Source organism: Nylanderia fulva, unplaced genomic scaffold (assembly GCF_048542155.1).
Source record: "Nylanderia fulva isolate GAGA-0341 unplaced genomic scaffold, ASM4854215v1 Scaffold19, whole genome shotgun sequence".
NCBI lineage: Eukaryota > Metazoa > Arthropoda > Insecta > Hymenoptera > Formicidae > Nylanderia > Nylanderia fulva.
In genome coordinates, this window is record NW_028190161.1 from 93,633 (window position 1) to 115,945 (window position 22,313).

The 22,313-nt window shown below is 33.9% G+C and overlaps 1 protein-coding gene across 13 annotated transcripts in view; it reads left to right on the forward strand.

Moving 5' to 3' along the window:
- Positions 1–22,313, forward strand: part of LOC114936050 (CUGBP Elav-like family member 1-A) — a 194,155-nt gene that overhangs the window by 47,990 nt on the left and 123,852 nt on the right. For all 13 annotated transcript variants that reach the window (XM_085481653.1, XM_085481654.1, XM_085481655.1 and 10 more), the window contains exon 2: positions 9,377–9,459. In XM_085481653.1, coding sequence (XP_085337779.1) covers positions 9,377–9,459 — 83 coding nt within the window. The remainder of the gene's footprint in view (positions 1–9,376; positions 9,460–22,313) is intronic.

A 22,313-nucleotide genomic window follows, 5' to 3' on the forward strand; every position in this document is an offset into this window, starting at 1 on the left:
ATCCTGATAAAGGCTAGGGGAAAATTTGCGACCGCTATATTTTTTCTGGCCGACCGTTAAATTAAACTCTCGAAATGTCTGCACCGTCGCGCCGGCCGGCTATTTTTCAGCTTTCGCTACATCCTACGTGGTTTCTACTTTGTCCCGGATATGTTTTGTAATACGAGTCGTCTGCGAAAACAGAGGAGGTTTAGCAAATCGATACTTAATTGGGCGATATCGAAACGATATTCGGGCAATTTGTTCGAACAACGGCGAAACGATCGAACCGGCCGGTTGATCACAATAAGTTTAGCGACAAATAGGAATATCTTATCAGCGTAAGGCTGGTACTCTCTCAACTCAAGTACGGCGAAGCGCACGAATAGATACGAGCGGGTTACTGTGCAAAAGGAAACAGAGTGGAAAACGGCTTGGAGCGGATCTTTGCGAGGGATATTATCCTGTGGGAAAAAGCCATCTTTTACGCGGCCGGAATATCAATGGCGAACAGATATAAGTATAATATATCGCGATATTATCCGGCCAAAAAACGTATTGAGAGAACGCACAGAGTTTGCATACGTATACCTATGTATTTAGAATTCCTTTAAATTACGTTTTACTATGATAACAGACGTTTGATGAAATATTACAAATAATCACGGCTATTTATTTTTCCTTCTGCCTTTATCGAGAGTTTTCATTGAAAGAATTAATTTATATGCTTTAAAATTCATGAACTGACAAGAATAACAGATGCTTTCATTGAATAGTTTTTTTCAGCTTTAATGACTAAAAAATGATCTTTGCACGAAGAAATATTTTTTACGCTCTATTACATAATTTTATCATCATTAATAAAATACAGCAACATTTTAAAAATAAATAAATCATATAATTCAGATTTAAATAAAGAAAAAATTCGGTTGTCCAAAAGTATCGTTTGTAATTAATTAAACTTGTTTAAATCAAAGCTCTATTATTTTTACGAAAAATTAATTTATGAATTAAATTCCGTTGGATAAATATTAGAATTTTGAACTATATTTGACATTATATTATACATCTGTATAGAAGAGAAACTTCAGAATACATCCTGCATGTATATGCATATACAGCTACATGTTTGGATTCCTGCATGTTACACGACGCGTATGTAATCTCACGGCAAAAAGAGCCTCGCGTTTCTCGAGCAGATCGGGTACACAAAAAGTCTCACGGGAGTTGTGTCCTCTACACGTACGACTCCGCAAATCCCACGTGACGCACCTGATTGCCTCGATTCGCCCGATTTTGCACTATCAGAGCGCAACTGGCACAACCGGCTAACGAGGCGAGATGTAATTTGTGAAATTTAACCATTGTAAATGGTCGTTTATTTAAGAAAATGCAATCAACTTGCACTTGTACTTATTACAAACGTATTACAACAAATATTCACTTGCGTATGTTATGTAGAATTTACATAATACGCGCGAGAATCGCGTATTAAATCTGTCAACTCGACGAAATCTGGAAAAACGCGCTCTATCAAATGATTAAAATAAAAATTAAAAATAATTTATAAAAATGATTAAAAATTAGGCAATTTATGAAAATGGCTGAAATAAAAATTAAAAATGACTATAATACAATTATTTTTGAAACAAAATATGTATCTCAGATAATAGTTACACTATATAATTTTCTGCGCACAGCGTTTATAGCGCGAACACTCGTAAGATTAGCTTTATCAGCGCGTGATTATTAATCTAGTCAAGAAGTTGCTGGAAAACTTTCCCGAACTTCTTGCTCGTTATTCTATTTCCCCGATTTACTTCCGCTTAATTTAAGTTCGAACTCGCGCGTGGAGATATTTGTATCATATTTTAGATTTTTCGCTCGCGGTTATACTTCTTGGATTTTCAAGAAATTGCAGATCTGGAATTTGTCGCGGTTCTTCTTTTCGCGTTCTTTTGCATCGTTTCTACTATCGGGAGATTCTCTTGGTCCGGATAGTTTTCACGATCAACAAATACAAGTCACAAAGCGATAACACAAACTAAATTCTCTCGAGATCTCGATCGATCCTCGAGTCGAATTCTCCACAAACCGATCGCGAAAATCAGAAGAGCAATAAACAAGAAATTTTCTTCTTTCGAATGCGAAAACGATGCATAAGTGATTACAATAAAGTGTGTTTTATTCTTTTCTCAATGTCGCAGAGTAAAGTATTCTAGGAACAAAAATAATCAAGTCGACGTTTTTTGTTTGAATTTTCACGATGATTAAAATTATTTCAATAAACGAGATAATAGCAATAAATGACAGTAATCACGTATAAATAATGTTTACGGCTAATTTAGGTATTATAATATAGTATAATTTATAATAAAATTTAAATAAAATTATAATATAATTTTAATATAATTACAATTATAATTATAATAAAATTATAATCTATAATAATTTTATGTCATTTATACAAGATTATTCACCTCAATCTCACACTTTGCAGCAAATTATTCAGATGTAATTTATTTAAGAAATCGTATCAAATAGATCATTATTAAATAAATGAAAACTTTGCCTAACGCAGACGCACTAGACAGTTGTAAAACGAGAAAACCGATAAAGATCTTTTACTACCAAGATACAAAACAATTATGTTACATATTCCATAAATATTGACCATGAGAAACATCTTGGAAGCAACATCTCTGTTTGATCTTGCAAATCAAATCTGACGATATCTCTTGTGCCAGAGACTACAATGTAAGAAAGAGAACGAGAGAGACTCTGGAAAGGTTCGTATTGCAAAGGATTCTCACTCACCCTCCGTTTTCCAGCCGAACTCGATCGTCTTGACGCAGCTGCAGTTGATTGTGATCGAGCCGGGGGTTCCTTAGAGACTCGGCTTTGTTCTCGGTCTAATCAGAGAATTTACGTTGCTTGATCGGTCAAAGGTAGCGCTGCGGCTTGAGGAGCACACTCGACCGCACCCATACACCTGTGCCCAGGAATACCGGGGGTATCCTGGCTGTTTGCACCTCGCAGCGATGGCCCCCTGATATCAAAGGTCAAGCATTCTGTAGGTACAGCCGCGAGATAACCGCGGGTATAATTCAGTCTTATCTTTGTTCGTTAAACCCGATTTACGCATGTTGGGAGTCTCTCGAGTGAATTTCGGAGAGTGATGTCTTTGTGCAAGGCCCTTGTTTAGGTATCTACTCTTGATACACCGAATTAAACGTGCGATACCAGCGCGCACATCCTTTTTCTATACGCATCTTTTGAGGTAAAACTCAAACTAGAATTTATGTTTGAATATAATTACGGTGAGATAAATGAAAAACGTTTTGAAAATTTGACAAGTTTTATTTGAACACGCTGATGAATCGCGAAATATTTCTCCCCATTAGCATTCCGTCTCTATTTACAATGATGTTTGCAATGCTTTGCCCTGAATATTTGCCGTAAATTGACAATAAAACAAATCAGCGCAACACTTTACTCTCTTTACACGTTATATTCATCGTACTTGGCGAATTCACGAGATCCAATTACACAGCTTCAATCCTCTGAAAATTATGTAACGAATGTGCAAGCAAAAATATTTAAAATTAATTAATCATATTTGGCTCGTGTTTGGCTTCGGAGGGCGGATAAATACCAGGCATAACGCAAGGATGTTTCGTTATCAATCAACACGATTCCATCTTTATTTCTGATTATGAGTATATTATATGTATATGCGTCGGAATATTTTGCGTATATTATGAACCACGCATTCTATCTATGAAACTTATTTTCCCGCTGTAAATAACGGCGGAAGTTTTATTTAAAGCAACGAAAGCATTTTCACCGTTTAACATCGAATTTCGCGCAATCATTTCTCGGTTGGTTACGTTAGAATTTATCGAATATTATGAATTATTGTCACGCACACATCGAATGTTAATTAAAACTAATTGAAAGATAATTAACAAGTTATTTATTCAACGACAGTCCGCATATATGATTGATCTCGACTCAGCGAAGCTTTTAAAAGTCCTCACAGAGCATTGACAATTCAATTGAATAATAAACTAAAATTATAAAATTCAGATTATATCAAATAATAACATAATTATTATGAAATTTTATAATATATAATAATACGTATATATATATATATATATATATATATATATATATATATATATATCAAATATATCAAATATATTATTATATATTAATTAAAAATTCTTGCTATTTATATAGTTATATATATAATATGTATAATAAAGAGGTTTACGCGGCGGGGAGTTGTCGATTCTATCATTTTAAAACACATAATCCTCTCTCGACAAAAATCTTATCGAGATTCCCTTGACAAAAAATTCATCTTCATCGTTTTTCTAATTGATTAATTATACATTTCCCAATTAATATCAATTTAAACAACGATCTGCAATCGAACTGGACAATTTTTCTCTCGCGTGTCTTTCTAACAGAAGCTTTCTCTAAATGCAAAAAAATACTTTGCTCGATAGCTCTTTTTCTTATAACGTGGAAATTTATGTCCTCTCCGAGAAGTTCCACGAAATTAGCTACTACTGTCCCTACATTTCTACTGGCGCTGGGGAGAATCCGATGGCTATTCCGATTTATCCACCACCAACAGAGCACAGACACAGTCGAACACGGCGACGTAATTGACCGATTCAGCGCTTCATCTCTTTCTCTCTCTCTCTCTCTCTTCTTACACGCGCGATTTGAAAGAAGGTAGAAAGGTCATCGAACGGGATCTCGTGATCTTCACCGAGAAAGAGAGAATCGAGAAAAAAAGTTTCACGACCGCCAACGATCGGCGCTATTAATGCGCGAACACAAGTTTGCTGTAATTGGAGATACTTCCAGGCGACGATCGCCGACGATTTTAGACGAGCGATATTGATTCGGATCGTGTGAAGCGAAACTAGTTACATCAGGGGATTTCTAACGGGGATCGGCATTAGCTCGCATCCATGTCTGCGATAGATTTCCCCGTGGACGCTAATCACGCACCGAGGTGCCATAGTCGCGAGCGCATGGGATAATGCATCGTTTCCGATCGGCCAATTCATTTCGATCGATCGATTACTCGGCGCGTTCTTTTTATCCTGACAAATTAAAAGGAGTGCTTAGTAATTTTTTTTTTTATTAATTTTTTGCCAAAGATTCCGATTGCGAAATTTTTAATTCGGGTTAATTAAAATGATTTTTTTTTCTATTCGTGACTTTTCGGTGTCTTTCGAAGCTTTCAGAAATACATATACCTATATGTGTATGTATAGAAGTACATGCAACGCGTAATTTGCGCCTCGAACGACGAGAGTTTCACGCGCCGCATATCGTACAGGCATAATCCGCGGTCCAATTAGCGATAATTACGACCCGAATTGGGAATTCCTAATGGTGGACATCTCCGTGTTGGTCCGTTCGTTCGTGTGTACCGTGATTTTTGCAGACGGCGTAATTCGAGGCTCAAATTAAATTCGTTTCCTCTCTCTTATAATGACGACGGTCGGTTCATTTAAGTAGCTGGAAGGAACTCGCTTTTGTCGTTATCCTCCTTTCTCGTGCGACGTTACGTCTCGTTATTTTTAAAGATTTTCACTCGACTGCAATCACGAAAAACAACAATTTTCTCGATATAAAATTAGAATTAACTTTCGACCTTATTCGCGCGCTACTATTCTCATTGTTGGGAAAGAGAGAAGATGAATTATAAAGTGAATTAATTTGGTTGCATTAATTTATAATTTATATACGGTATTCTTGGCATCGCGGCACTAAACATAACCGTTTCATTCATAGTAAATCATTTTTTTCTAGTCGCGTGTATTTTACTTCAAGCAAGCTATTTTTATTGCATAATGATAGTAATGATTTCCTGTGCGATATATTTGTTTCCGAATTCTAATTTTCTTCATAAATATTTATTTTTCATGTGGATTAAAAATTATAAATATAAATTTGGACTATACATAGTACGTCCCCTATTTTTTTTCAAACTCGAAAACATCGATATATGACAGACTACTAGTAATCATTTAACAGCATCGCTTTCTTTGGCCAAGCTTGTGCAGAATGACCAACGAAGCTGTTACTCTGGCAAAAACACGCCGTCCAAACTAGTTCCAGAAATTACACCGGTTCGCGACACGCAGTCGTGGAAACTATCGCTATTCGGGCCGTGTTGCAGATGCACTTGGGAATACCCGAGAATACTATCGTGCACAGCTTAATAATTTACTTATTAATTATTAATCTCAATTTACCTGTACAACGCGCGTACGGAGCAATTATATTCTATCCCGTATGTGCGTTGTGAATCGAGCAAGTTATCAGAATTATTTCCTTCTTTCTCGTGAACACACATACAATATATGTTATCGTATTTTTTTTTTAATTTTTATTTTGTGCCTACAATATAAATATATATTACCTTCTTTTCTTATTTAGCATCGTTAGCATTATTGTTAAAGCAGTACTGACTATAATTTTAAATCTCGGATCAAAATACAAATTAAATAATGATTAAAAACGAGGCAAATGAAGAGAACAAAAATCAGTTAAAAACCTGTATGTACTTTATAGTTTTGGACGAAAATTGTTAATTATTGTAAACACACACGCAATAAAGTTATCAGAATTATTTCCTTCTTTCTCGTGAACACACATACAATATATGTTATCGTATTTTTTTTTAATTTTTATTTTGTGCCTACATCATAAATATATATTACCTTCTTTTTTTATTTAGCATCGTTAGCATTATTGTTAAAGCAGTACTGACTATAATTTAAAATCTCGGATCAAAATACAAATTAAATAATGATTAAAAACGAGGCAAATGAAGAGAACAAAAATCAGTTAAAAACCTGTATGTACTTTATAGTTTTGGACGAAAATTGTTAATTATTGTAAACACACACGCAATAAAGTTATCAGAATTATTTCCTTCTTTCTCGTGAACACACATACAATATATGTTATCGTATTTTTTTTTAATTTTTATTTTGTGCCTACAATATAAATATATATTACCTTCTTTTCTTATTTAGCATCGTTAGCATTATTGTTAAAGTAGTACTGACTATAATTTTAAATCTCGGATCAAAATACAAATTAAATAATGATTAAAAACGAGGCAAATGAAGAGAACAAAAATCAGTTAAAAACCTGTATGTACTTTATAGTTTTGGACGAAAATTGTTAATTATTGTAAGCACACACGCAATAAAGTATTTTTTATTTAAAATTAATTGAGGAATAAGAGACGGAATAATTTACAAGCAAGAATGCGAGGGAGTTAACGTTAGTACCTGAACGAATAAGACCATTTGTAGACACGAGCATTACAACAGCTTTGTCGACGGGTGGCAAAAGGATGCGTGAAAGCAGTTTGCAGGTAGTGATTTAAAGGTCTATCGAGCGATGATGCCTTAAGATTACTTGCTTGCCAGAACATAATTTCCCGGCTCCCGGCTGCGTCTTCATGCCGTAATTTACGACAAACCTACTGGCAATATGTTGAGAATGTCACTTACCTTAATAAATCATGCATGTGAGAGAATTTACTTCATTGGGAACACGATAATGAATTTCTTCATTATCTTGAAATTAAAAATTGATGAAAAAAGTATCGATTAATTCGCGTTAAAAGAGCAAATACGCGAAATTTTTTTAAAACACATTAGACGTGTATCCTTGTGATCTGCTTCTTTTTGCATTATTATATTTTTCGTAACGTCTTTGTAAAATTATCCCGTTGTTAACGATCTCTCTATTAATGAAGCTTTCCTCTGCGTGATCTCAAATTACGTAGGGATCAAAACGAAATGCTATACGCAACCTATAGCCTCGAATAAACTCCTTTTTCGATTAGGTTGAACTTAATACGTCGGTCCTAACATTCCGGACCTTTCGCTACGTATCGGGTTGCACGATTCGCAATTATGTATTCATCCCGATACCATGCGTTATTCAGTGCGATATTGAATATCGCGTTGCCAAACAAAACATTGCGGAATATCGGGATTTCCTCGAGTAATTGGAAGGCTTGTTACCGAAACTATTACCGCGATCGCATTATAATTACACTCTCTGTGCTCAGCGCTGCGTTACAGGTTTATCATAATTTCCTATACACCGTAAATAGGAAACCTGTTAATTGAACCTGACCGTTATTAACTTGCGGTACTACTAACTCCGCGCTCACGACACCTTAATTATCTGTTGTTTACTTAGCACAAAGAGAGTCCTGGGGCATATGTTATATTTGGAAAATCTAATCACTATGGTAACCAAATTGTCTCGATATGACGATTTAAAATGATCTAAAAGACTCTAAATGTAGATATTTGATTTAAAAATTTCTAGTCACATATACAAATACACACATATATACAAGAAAAATTTTTCATAATTACTTTTCATAAATTTATAGATTTAAATTTTCATATTTTACCTTACAAATGTTTCATTTTATAGCTCTTGGTTTCAGAGAGAATTTTCTGTCTCTTCACAGATTCCAAGTCTCAAATATTTTATTCAACAAATTATTAGTGTTTCTTTAGTATTAAATTATGTGTGCGTGTATGTATATATTCTTCGACAATTTTTTTTATTTTTACTGACAATGAGTCTTGAAATGAAAATAGTTAAACCGACAAATGTTTATTCCCATACAGCTGTCGTTCTAAAAATCCTCGCGATTTCCCAACATATTTTTATTTCTACAGATCCTCGGTCCTGGCAATTCTTTCTATATACAAAACCATTTTACATTATACGGCATTTAGCGAAACTTCTATCTTTCTGTTTCTATTTCGATGAAGAATTCGATTATCTTTATTCCGACTCTAGACAAACTAACGATTCACCTGGGACGTTAGAGATATCGAAGAAAGACAGGGATCGAGTATACGACGCTCGAGAAAGAGATGGTGTATCGAACTTTTGGCAACTCGTAACTATCGACCGGTTAAGGCTTGGATGTCGTCCAGCCTCGACAACCGAGGGATATGGAAGAGCCTTGATGAGGTCCTCGAGAACCGACCTCACTCTTTCTCCTCTGATCGTTTCTCCCATATCGAACCTGTCACCGATGGTGCAAACTTCGCGGCCATTCGCGTTTATCACAAAGTTTCTCGTTAATAATCACATCGGTTATAATAATAATCCGCACTGTGAAATTCATCATTCACTTACTGCCGAAATAATAGCATCTTTCTCTTTAAATAATTATGATTCGCGAAATATATTTAGTCGACGTACAGGAAACGATGTTATTTTATTTTTAGCTAGTGAAATTAATTAAGCTAATATTCTCCAAATGCAATAATTAATTATAATTTCTAATTTTACGTTCATTTTTTTGTTGCAGGATGTTGCTTCGTTACTTTTTACACCAGAAAAGCAGCCTTGGCAGCGCAGAATGCTCTTCATAACGTCAAAACTTTTAGTGGGGTAAGTGAATTATTTATAATCAATTTCAAGTTTAATTGTACGATACAACTATGTATATAGTTGCTACAAAAATGGAGAAGTAGAATTGATTTCATAAGACTGGTAAAAAGAATATATATATATATATATATTTTTTTTTAATTATTAAAATGTTGCGCAATGTAAGTTCATTACAAGTACATGATTATCTTTAGAACTGATAGCTTAAAACGTAAGCACACGATATTGTACAGATATGACGAGCGATGGCTTCAGGGGATGATCTTTCAAACAGAGCGCAAGTTTAGTCATCTCTGAATCACAAATCACTATTGCTATATCGGCATTGCTGATAGAAATGTTTGGATAGCTTCAGCATATTCCGAGTACCGAATCAATCGCCAAACGCATCCGTTTAGCCGAATAATGAACGTTTACGCAGATAATTATCCAAGTGACGATGATTGACCGAATAATGAATATTAATACGGTTGATCGCTCGAATAAATTATTCAAATCAACATGACAGCCCAATGAATCTTCAAGTAATCATCGAGTATGAGCGAACGGTCTAGGTACTGCAAACGACATCTATTTATTGATCAAAATTGTATCTTTTCTAAACAGTTGATTACTTTTTTAATCACCGTCAAAAGAATATAATTACTTCGATATTCGTTATATTTTTTAAAGAATTAGGAGATATTAAAACTCCATTTAATCGTCATTTTTTCTTTAATCTTCATCGATTTTACATTCGATAAAAATGATAAAGTGGAATTGTAAAAGAAATTAATTAAAATAGATACGTGTAAGATTATTGTTTGTACTTAAATAATCATTATTATCGTTAATCTTGCTAACAAGATTTATTAATATAAATTCATAAAAGTAAAACTAGAAAGTTTAAAATTTATGACTAGGGTATATATGTGTACATTTATCATCTCTGGAATGAATGCTTGTGTTTAACAAAGCAGTTGGGGATTAAAAATGGCGATTATAAAGAAAAAGTATACACAAGAGAATCGTGACGCGTATATACAAATGAAGAGAATTAAACAATCTTCTTGTCAGCGCTAATTGATTTAATTGGAACAGGGATTAGAGAAAATTTCAAATGACGCACTTTTAAGCATCTCTTTCTTTCTCCCTTTTTTTCCCTCATTCTTTCTGTTTCTCTGTCGAACCCAGAGGATTCCATTATGAAGCCCTCGATCCTCTTTTCGATTCGAGATAACGCCGTCCCCGTCTGGAAAAATATTCCGTCGGAAAAGCGGCTTTCCTTTCTTCAGGTTTGGCGTCCCGTCGATTACAGGCGACCGGAGCCTGAAGATATCGCTGGAAGTGAGCTCGTACGATAATTACAGTTTCCCTGGAAACTTTCGATGCAATTACGAGACGTCATTACGAGTATTTAACCAAGCAGGCTCGACTATTCCGCCCTTATTCTCTCCTTCTCCCTCTTGTACCTGCCTCTCATACGCGCGCGTTTATGCCTGAATTTACGAGAATAATTATTATCGATCGAAAGCGAAAGGGCGTGCTGAACGGGCGACGATTCCCATAAAGCCGCGTGCGGATTGCCAACAACGCTCGATATTAAATGTGGCACGCAGTAAATTGCAATCAATTGCATAATATATAATATTTCGTTGCGTTAAATTTCTATCTTGAAAATCTTGTTTTTATTATATAGCGGTGAAATTTAATAATTCACAATGATATGTAATATGATCTTTTAAATATGCATATACTCGTTTAAATGAAATTAATATGTTATCGTTGACAAGCAGTGGTTTCACATTTATAAGTACAACACTCGCACGGGTAATGAGAAAAATCAATTCACGAGATGAGAGAGAGAGAGAGAGAGAAAGTGTGAATGTTTTCAATGAAATTTCTGAGTCTGCTCATCGATTTTCGATGAAAGTTTATCACTGCTTCTGTGACATATTTACTAATTCAGTTTAAAAATGTATTATACAATTACGTGTTTAGAGAAGTCTTCCCATCTAATTTATCATTATTTCACTAAATAGCGTCGTGTGCACATGTGCATATATTAAATAGTTGATTGACGATTTGATTTTTGATCGTGCGAATTTTACTAATTTTAATTCCGAGATTTATATTTAATAAAAATACCAAAAGTTCAGTTAGACTACATTTTTTAAAATTAAAGGCAAGAATAATTAAATACTACAATTTAAGAATTAAAACGAAAAAAATTTCAAACATTAATCAGCTTTTTCTAGGGATGGGGATTAATCTCACTAGTAATTTAAAGTCATGCCTTATTGTGAGATACTTTGTTCGAGAAAATAAAGCTTCATTGACCCATCGGGCGGCGTGAAACAACAAGCTTTCTTATGTATCATGCGGCGGCAGCAGCTTCTTGGCACCGCTTCAGACACCTTTTCACACTCGAGCATAGCGGTTGCATCACGGTATTTATAAATGCATCACCGTGGTATTTAAATCGCCAAAAAAAATTGACAATATATTTCCACATACAACGATATGTATTTTTAAGCAATTGATAAATCTTCATTTTTTATAAGAAAACTAATTGCATCGGTGTTTAATTTAAAATAATAAGCAAAATAAGAAAAAAATTCCGCGCATAGCGGTTGCATCACGTTATTTATAAATGCATCACCGTGGTATTTAAATCGCCAAAAAAAATTGACAATATATTTCCACATACAACGCGATATGTATTTTTAAGCAATTGATAAATCTTCATTTTTTATAAGAAAACTAATTGCATCGGTGTTTAATTTAAAATAATAAGCAAAATAAGAAAAAAATTCCGCGCTTTTACACTGAAAAAATATTTGTGTAAAGTTACATGATTATGCTGGGTTTTTGCCGACCCGGAATAATCATGTAATATTCATATGGAAGATTGTAGATTATATGTAATTTGATATTATAAATAAAATGAATAAATGCTTATAAAATAAAGTAAAAATAGTAAATTTAAAATTCTATATAATTTTTGCATAAAAATAGTAATTTTACCTATAGTTTGCATATGTATTTTCACTTTAAAAAGTATGGAAAAAAAAAATGACTGTAATAGTCAAGTAATTTTTCCAGTTCTGAATAAGTAATTTTCATGTAAAGTACATTGATTTTTTTTCAGTGTATAATAAGACATATTGGGAAATTTCAAAAATAGCGTAATAAACAATAATCTGTTTCCATTATTTGATGTTACTCTTTTACTTTAATTGATATTTTGTACATCGAAATTCATTAATCTTAGCATTTAATAAGTGAAAGCTCTTTGCTTGAAAAAAAAAAAGTCGCGTGCCATGAAGGAGGCCGAATCCGAGACTCTTATACCGGCTGTTAATTAAGGGGGTTAAATAGTCGGAAGTCGAGCAGTTGCTCTCCAAGAAAGAGCGTGCGATGGATAATGCTCGATCGGGAAATGGAGTAATAGAAAAAAAAAGCCTAGAACACAGGGATTTTCTCTGATCCAGGAAAAAAAGGGGAGGAGAAAAGAACATTGACAAGGAAATGAAGCGTCCTCGAATGGCGCATAAAAAAGGGAGAGAAAGAGAAGGCGAATGGAAAAGCTGGAGAAAAAGAGGAGGAGGAAGGATGAATTGCAGAACGACGTTTTCGCAATGAAAAGGGTTGACTGAGTATAAGTGGGTAGCTGAAAGGAGCAAGAGTCGAAAGAGGAAGGAGAAAGAAGCGAGGACGCTTGGGGGGTTGCAAACTCCCTTGTGGCCGGAGGGAGGAAGGGAATAAGGAGGCAGAGAGAAGCTGGTGTGGGGGCGAAAGAGGGTGGTAGATAGGGGGCGAACAGAGGACGGCTTGTGAATTTGAAGGAGTTTAGCTTTTCTCGTATCAGATTTCGTTTCCACGAGTGGCGTCGAGTTGAGAGGTCTGTGTTGGCTCGGAGAAATGACTTGAGAGCCCGAAACCCTCTCTCTCTCTCTCTTTTTACCATCGACTTCTTTAGCCGCCCTCTCGCAGGCTCCCTACTCTGTACCAGTGCCGAATGTACTAACGTTTCAACATCGCCCTTATTCTGTGGCCAACGGCAGATTTATTTCGCGCGAAACTGACGAAAGAGATCCTCCCTCGTTTCCTATACGTGATTCGCGCGAATCGATTTTTCAGGTTTTTCGCGACAGTTTCAGCCACCAGTTTTATAATTCAGATTATATACAATTTATATTTTTATTTTGAAATCCTGTAATTGTTCAATGCTGCTCATCGGCAATTATTCCAAAAATTAATATAATTTTTAATGTATTCTTACATGGAGATTTATTTGACATTTATAAGCAAGAAAAAATTAATAAAATTATTTCAGCCACCAGTTTTATAATTCAGATTATAAACAATTTATATTTTCATTCTGAGATCCAGACTGTAATTGTTCAATGCTGCTCATCGGCAATTATTCTCAAAATTAATATAATTTCAAATGTATTCTTACATGGATATTTATTTCACATTTATAAGCAAGAAAAAATTAATAAAATTATTTCAGCCACCAGTTTTTTAATTCAGATTATAAACAATTTATATTTTCATTCTGAGATCCAGACTGTAACTGTTCAATGCTGCTCATCGGCAATTATTCCCAAAATTAATATAATTTCAAATGTTTTCTTACATGGAGATTTATTTGATATTTATATGCAAGAAAAAATTAATAAAATTATTTCAGCCACCAGTTTTATAATTCAGATTATAAACAATCATTCTGAGATCCAGACTGTAACTGTTCAATGCTGCTCATCGGCAATTATTCCCAAAATTAATATAATTTCAAATGTATTCTTACATGGAGATTTATTTGACATTTATAAGCAAGAAAAAATTAATAAAATTATTTCAGCCACCAGTTTTTTAATTCAGATTATAAACAATTTATATTTTTATTCTGAGATCCAGACTGTAACTGTTCAATGCTGCTCATCGGCAATTATTCCCAAAATTAATATAATTTCAAATGTATTCTTACATGGAGATTTATTTGATATTTATAAGCAAGAAAAAATTAATAAAAAATATATATATTCGAATATAGTATTATTATATTAATATTATTGATGTACTTTACTTGAAACGAAATAATTAATTACATTTTAATATCACATGCTTTCTATTTATGTAAAAAAATACAACAAAAAATATTACGCCATAGATTTTATTCACAAAAGAATATTTTAACATTTAAAATTATTGAATTAATAAATTGTTAAAAAATGTAGCGACCAAGCGTTCAATAATTTATCACAAACATCATAAGTATACTTGAAATGTAAGTGCTTAAAATAATGTTTGAAAAGAAATTTATTTCATCCCTTTCGATGATAAAATTCTTTTCAATGCAAAATCCGTATTTTACTTGTCCAAATTTATTTTAAAAAAACTTCACGCGCAACTTTTGTTTCCGGCGTAAATGTATAAAAGTGTAAATCGATGTCGAACGAAAAAAAAAAAATATTCACTGCTATAATCGAAATAACGGAGTATCTCGCGGCGATTTTGCGGTAAGGAAGAGGGATGAGAACGTCTGGCTCGTAGCCGCGAAATTGGCGGAAAACCGTGGCGAATTTACAAGCGTGCATACCGCGCTCTCAACAATGCGTAATATTATTAAAGCGGGACGAGAGATATTGGAGAGCTAGTAGGCAAGATACAAATGGAAAATGAAACCATTATACGTCAAACGCTTTGGCGCGAACGATGGATGCGTGGAAATGGCGTTACAGAAAATTCCTCGATAACGTGTTAGCTATTCTTTTAGAAAATCTGTGTAAAGCTGCATAATACAAACATACGAGAAAAAATATCGCAGTTCACATGAAGAATCTTTTTAAAGTGTTTCAATTATATTTCGACTATACATCATTTTTTAAGTTAGATTTAAATTAAATAGAATCATTATCAAACGAAATGATGTGTTGATATAAGATTAAATTATGATTAAAATTCTGAAATATTCTTTCCTGAAAAATTAATAAAGAAATTCCCATAAAAATGCCACAAATGTTACATTTTTTGAACATGTATTAATATGCAAATATGTTGAATTTATTAACATTTAACTGAGATAAAATGTTTGAAAATGTAGGTAATAATTTAAAAAGAGCATTAATTTTTAATAAAATATTAGATATTTTTATTAAATATTAAATAAATATTAAATGATAAAATAATTTATAATAATTTATTTAATTTCTGTAAATATTAAAAAATATTGCTTGCAATGTCTTTCCAAGTAAAAAATGTATGCTAAATAAAACAGCAATAGCTGGCAAGTTATCGAGATTTGAATAAAAAAATAGAAAAGATACTTCGAAGCACGCGCACACACACACACACATATATATATATATATATATATATATATATATATATATATATAAAAGGAGAGAAATGAAGAGAGAGGCGAATAGCGGAAACGAAAGTAACTCTCTTTCCTTATTCGACGCCGTCCAGTCTCATGACCGTAGAGAGTTCTAAAATATTCAGGATAACCCTGGAGTCAGTTGACTGGATATTAACGATCAATATCAATGGTATGTCTGCTGAAATGTCTACTAAAATTCGAAATGCATCGATTATATTCGGTTTAAAAAGAGGATGGTTGGGAGGGAACAAAGAGAGGAAAAGCGAGAGAGAAATTCAATAAACCGCTATTATACATTCGATAATTCACGTTAATAATACGGTCTGTTCGCTCGATCGCATATATGCAGATATAAATGATGCGTGTACAGCTATATATTGCCACGATAGCGCGATGAGTCACGCCATGACACTTTCCGCAATATAACGATAATCGATGCAGCCTTTGCGCGAACATCGCGGTGACTTTGCTTATTTCACGACACCTGTCGCCCTTGACAAGACGATCTTCGAATACCGATACCGATGTACCGTTATATTATGTATTTCATTCGAATGAAAATTAAAACGTACTTCTAATCAATCTACTAGCAAATCTCTAAAACGAGAAATCAGACAAACCGTATCAATCTCCTTGAAATTTTCTTCGAGATTTTACTCTATCACGTAATTTTTATATCGTGTAATTAAAAAATAGATGAATAATAAATGAAAAGATATAAGATAAGATGAATAATGAAAACTGATATTTCTAAAATTTATTTATGAGAGTTTATGAAATTTTTTTTTTTAATAAAATTCTATGTTTAATTCATTACGTCATTAAAGCAATAAAATAAATCCTGAATACATTCTGCTGATATAAATAATATTCGTAATGACTGTAATAAAATGAAACATACTTTTCTTAATGCGCACAAAATAGTATTAGAGGGTTATTGATCTGTAAAATTTTTTTACTACGCTTTGTTTTGTATGTATCACATATAAACAGAATAAAATTTTGATCGGCATTATATCGAGAGAATATTCTCGTATAATTTTCAAGTAAAGTAAACACTAAATATTTCATATCCTCCAGCTAAAAGCTATAACTGTGTAAGGTTCAGATAACGAAAAATATATTTCACGCTCATTATTAACGAATATTAAGTATAAATTATCATCCAATTTGCATGAATAAATAGCGACAATTTAATCTGCAGTTTTTGATTTATTGACATATGGATTTCATCGGGCATATGATTTAATGAAGCGGCGACTACCGGGCTATTAAATCCGATGTTTACTGTATGCAATCGATATATTTCAATTAAAATGACATGATTTTGCCGTGTCGTCGTCGTAGTACAAAAAAAGACGATCTTAAATATTGGCGAACGCCCAGCTAGTAGCCTAAAAATAAATCTCTGTTGATCGTAAAGTGACAAAGACGAGCCCGCCCTATTTTTTTACTTAATGTCTTTTAAAGATGAAGAAGAGGAAAAATAAGAATGACGACAACACGCGAACGGAAGAAGGCTTGACCCATATTTCCGTCTTAAATACACCAACAGTTCAACTCTCGGTTTCGCAATCAATGCATTCATGCATTTCTATGCCAAGAAATCGATTTCTCCATTATTAATTCTAGTTTCATATTTGCCAGATAAAATATGTATTATATTTAAAAAATATACAAATATTCAAATAAGTTTTGTTTTGATCGAATATTGAGCTGAGTCTTAATTAAAAACATGTTTCGCGTGAAAAATGTAAATGTTGAAAAAAAATTGCAAATTTATTGCAAGTTATTTACGCATCAGTTATTGCTAAGAAAACTGGATTGTGATTTACGAATGGCTTGCAGAATTATAATAATTGCAAAATCTGCAATTGACAGAAAGCGCGTACTTCAAAAGAACGAATTGTTAAATTTGTTATTATACAAAAAAAAAAAAACAAGGACAAACTAAACCGCGATACATTTTGCACAAGTTTAATTAATTAAAAAACACGAGAAATCTTTCACGCATGACATAAAAATCTAGGGTCAGTTACCTCCGTCTCGTTCGATAATTCAGAGGAGGACGTGAAAATTGAATCGTAAAACGTACTGAGCATCAGAACGAGGATACGTGGGATGTGTACATAAACGCGAGGCGACAAAGTCGTAAACCGAATAATTAACCTCTCCGTTTCCGTCTCTTAGTTTTATCTCTCCGTTACATTTCGGTCGCACGTTCGAAAGAAAGTACGAGAGTTATGGTGAGATCCGAGCGTGTACGTAATTTGTCGCCAATTAAACGATTTCTATCTCGCATACTTTCTTTTTCTCTCTCTCTCTCTCTTTCTCGGCATCCTCCTGCGATGCCGAACGCGATTGTTGGCTCAGAAAAACGGAGTCATCGACCGTCTGATGCGGGCGCGAAGAACCGGAAGCGCTTCCACTTCGCAGAGGCGAACGTCGTAATCGCATAACGACATCGTATGATTCTCCAGGGCGCTAACGAACACCCTCTACACCCACCTCTCGACCTGCCATTACCCTGTGCGCGCTGTAGTAACAAAAAATAATGGACGTCATTATCGGTCCGAGATAATGGTCGCGGATGAAGAGGAGAGAAAGAGAGGAATGAGGTGGAGAGAAACGAAATGACGATCGACGGATGAATGTGAGGAAAAAGGAAAATCGGTGCGAAAACGCATCGCGCCAACGACAATCGTGTCGTTTCAGGGATTGTTTCGATTTTTTGTCGGACTGCATTTGAACATGTCACGAAATTCTCGATTAACAACATTGAGAATTAAGCACCGAAAAGAGCAGCATACGCGATTCTTGCAATTTAAAATACATTAGTGGACAAAACGGTTTTGTCAATTATTTAATTTGCACATTGTGTCTAAAAGTTGCAATTTAGAAAATTTCTAAGAAACGATCAAAAAGTGTTACATTAAAGGCATTTAAATTATATATTTCTATGGTAGAGCTACATATATCTAAATTAAACATTTGTGTATATTATTTTGCAAAGTCGCATTAGATTAAATATATATATATATATATATATATATATATATCTTTCTCATTTCGTTTAATCTAATCGGACATAATTACGCGCGCAAAGCGAAGTTATATTATTCTTTGATAATTAAATATTAAAAATTGCATGCATAGAAATATATTAATTAATGCGATGCATAAAAATTCAACATTTAAATCTTGAACAAAAAATGCGAAAAATAGAATCTTCCGAATACCTGCACTTCCATTAGGCTTGCGCGTCTCCACGTGTCCGCTGCGCTGCACGTCTCGCACGAGACTGATCCCTACCACTGCAAGACTCTGCGCAATTATGTCGCTATTCTACTTAGTACTGAATTTAAAAAATTGTAGCAGTATGCATGTGTATGCGATAAATAAATAAATAAATATTTATTTATTTTGTCTCAGCTGAGTGCTTTACAGATTCCGCGGTTTAAATAATATAGTTATATAATTAAATTTTAAACATAAGTGAAAATACAACAAACACTATGCAATTATGTAACTAATATGTGAATATTTTTTATTAATTATATTTATATCAGAATACGACTTGTTTTTTTTTGTTTCATGAAATTACTTAATAAAAGTACCAATTTGTATTGCAAAATATATATAAATAAAAATATTAATGTGACATTTAAAATATAGTTTTTCCATGCAAATTTAAAAATTACATCATATTGCAATCCAGTGACAATTTATATCGAATAATTTGCACTCCTTGCTTTCAACGTCTATGCCAGCGAAACAGAAATAATTATATGTATAAGAGTTGGAAGTTCTTGGTATTTATCACGGAAGCTGACGCGAGTTGTCCAGGCGTTCCAGCGAAATTGCAAGACGTCGTAGCGTGCTGGAGTTTCGCGGGTTGGCCGACAGACGCGGACTCTAACGAGTGCGGGAAAAAAAAAATAAAACAAACAAACACGCGAAAAGCGGCGGAAGAAGAAACGCGGAAGAATTCGATTTGCGTCGCGATGTTGCACGAGCAGTAACACAGCGAGCTCAATTATCGTCGCGGAAACGTCACGCGGCCGCGCGCGTGCAGCCGCGGGCTAAATTGCGTCCCATTTCTCAGCAACTTTTTCAATTTGTCGCGACTCGGGCAACTAATTACTGGGCCGAAATGACTTTCGCTTCGCACCGCGAACCGGTAGCTTTAGCTTTTAGTCCACGACAACGAGCGGTGTCGCGGCTCGCCGCGCCGAGACGAGCGATTTTTCGAATATGCGATCGCCGATGATGCGGCCACGTGCGAGTGACATGTTTGATGCGAAATCAATGAGGAAGCAAAAAGGGAGGACGGAAGAGGGGAAATTTGCGAAGCGACAGTTTGATTACGTCGGATTTCGGTGAGGTCATGAGGCAAATTAAACGAGAGATTTTAAGCGAACCGCGACAGGGCGATAACGCTCTCAGATGCCGGTATTGTTATCAACGGAATTGTTCAAATGTATGGTATTGACGGGCCCGCTTTTTGGAGATTAGCCTCTTGCAGCACTGCTTTTGTTCGGAGCCGAAAGCTCGCGGGAGGTTAATCGTTTGTGCCAGTCCGAGAGAAAATATATTTGAAAATAAGAAAAAATATATGAAATCTGTGTATTTTCTAAAAATTAAATATGGAGATTATTTGATTGAAAGTAATCTGAAGTAATTTTTGATATTTAAAAAGACATGTTTTGCCAGTGCATCAATATCACGATATTGCGTGGATTTAAGAAATAAGTATTAGATGTTATTTCACTCGCATGGAGTGTATTATTGTACATATACATGTATATGTTCACTCTTGCGCGCTGTTATGACAGCTGCAATCTCAAACTGATTTTCACGCCCACGTTATTCTCAGTACAATTATACTCGTACATAACTTGCCTTGTTCAAGATGTCATTGAAAAATTACTTATTTACACATTAAATATGAGAAAAATATTTATCTACCTTCGTGCTCTGTACATCATCCTTTGAATATCGTAAAAATCTTCCTCTTAAAAAAATAAAAATATATAATATTGTTTATCTCTGTCAAAGCATTTTTGATTTAAAATTATTATTGATATTTAGAATGCAATTAAAATTGATATATATAATTTTTAAATTTTCTATCTATGATAATCTTATTAAATGGATATATTATAAAACATCAAGTACAAACAAAAAGTGTTTTTTAATGTTTTATTGGAGGAAAATGGATTCAGCTCAACGCGGTCTAATGGTTTAATATCCTGTTTACTTTGCAATTTTCTGATAGTATTACTCGCTGTAAGAAATTGAAATGCGAGAGAAATGATCCACTATAATGCGGGAGATATTTCAGTGACTCGAGAAATGGCGCCCTGTTTGAGCATTAACTCAAGGTTCTCGATATCGATGCCAAAAGTTGACACTTTTATCCGTCCGGTCGTCCGTTCCGGTATCGCCATTGATAAATCGCGAGTGGCAAAAATTCCGTCCCATTTCCTCGAGATGATTTTTCATCTCGTGAGAGATTTGTTGCGCCTGGCATGAGATGAACGCCCTGTTCTGTCGCGCCGCGTCTTCACGCCAAGCTGGACCGCGAGATTTCTTCGCGCAAATAGAAAGAAGAGAAACTAGCACTCTCTCTCCCGCTAGGCTTTACGTCGTGTAATCTCGGGCTCTGAGTAACGCGATGACAGCAAGTACCGGATAAATTTGCTGGAAAGAAATTGGGGAAAAGGAGGAAGAGACCGTAAAAAAGGGAAAAATACGCACGTGTCTCCTGCGTATGAGAATGAACTGGAAATGCGGATGAACCCGACCCGAGATACTTTAGAAAAGAAGAATTTGTACACCGCGTAAATCTTCTGTGTTCAAATTAATTTTCTGAAATTGTAAAAGTGTTGAGATCAAAATTAAGTGTTGAGAGAAAAATATCTTTTTTAAAAAGATGGATTGAAATCAATGAAATTTGAATGAGATTTTTTTTTAACTTATAAATTCAAGTGCTCTGGAAATTTTATCCCACAAAAAAAGACATCACAGATGTAAAAAAAAAGCGCTAAGTTATATCTTTCGTCAGCAAAAATAGTTCTTTATAATAATAAAAAATATAATCTTCTCAAAAATTATGTTTATAGCCAAAATAATTCTTTGCAAAAATTAATCATTATCAAAAATATTTTCTCAAAAATTATATTTATAAATTATATTTTATTTTTGTTAATAATACTAGAAAAAAATTAAAATATTAGCATCAAAAAGTAGTGAAATCAAAAAATTGCGCTAAATAATTATATTGATAATACGAGAAAAAAGGTTAAAATATTAGCATCAAAAAGTAGTCAAATCAAAAAGTTGCACTAATGTAAGTAAGTGACAACATAATATATAATATTTAGATAAATTTCTTATAATGATACAAATGTATAATTATTGCTTTATTTTAAAACGTTTATAATATATACAATAACAAAATAAATTCAGTAAAATATATATA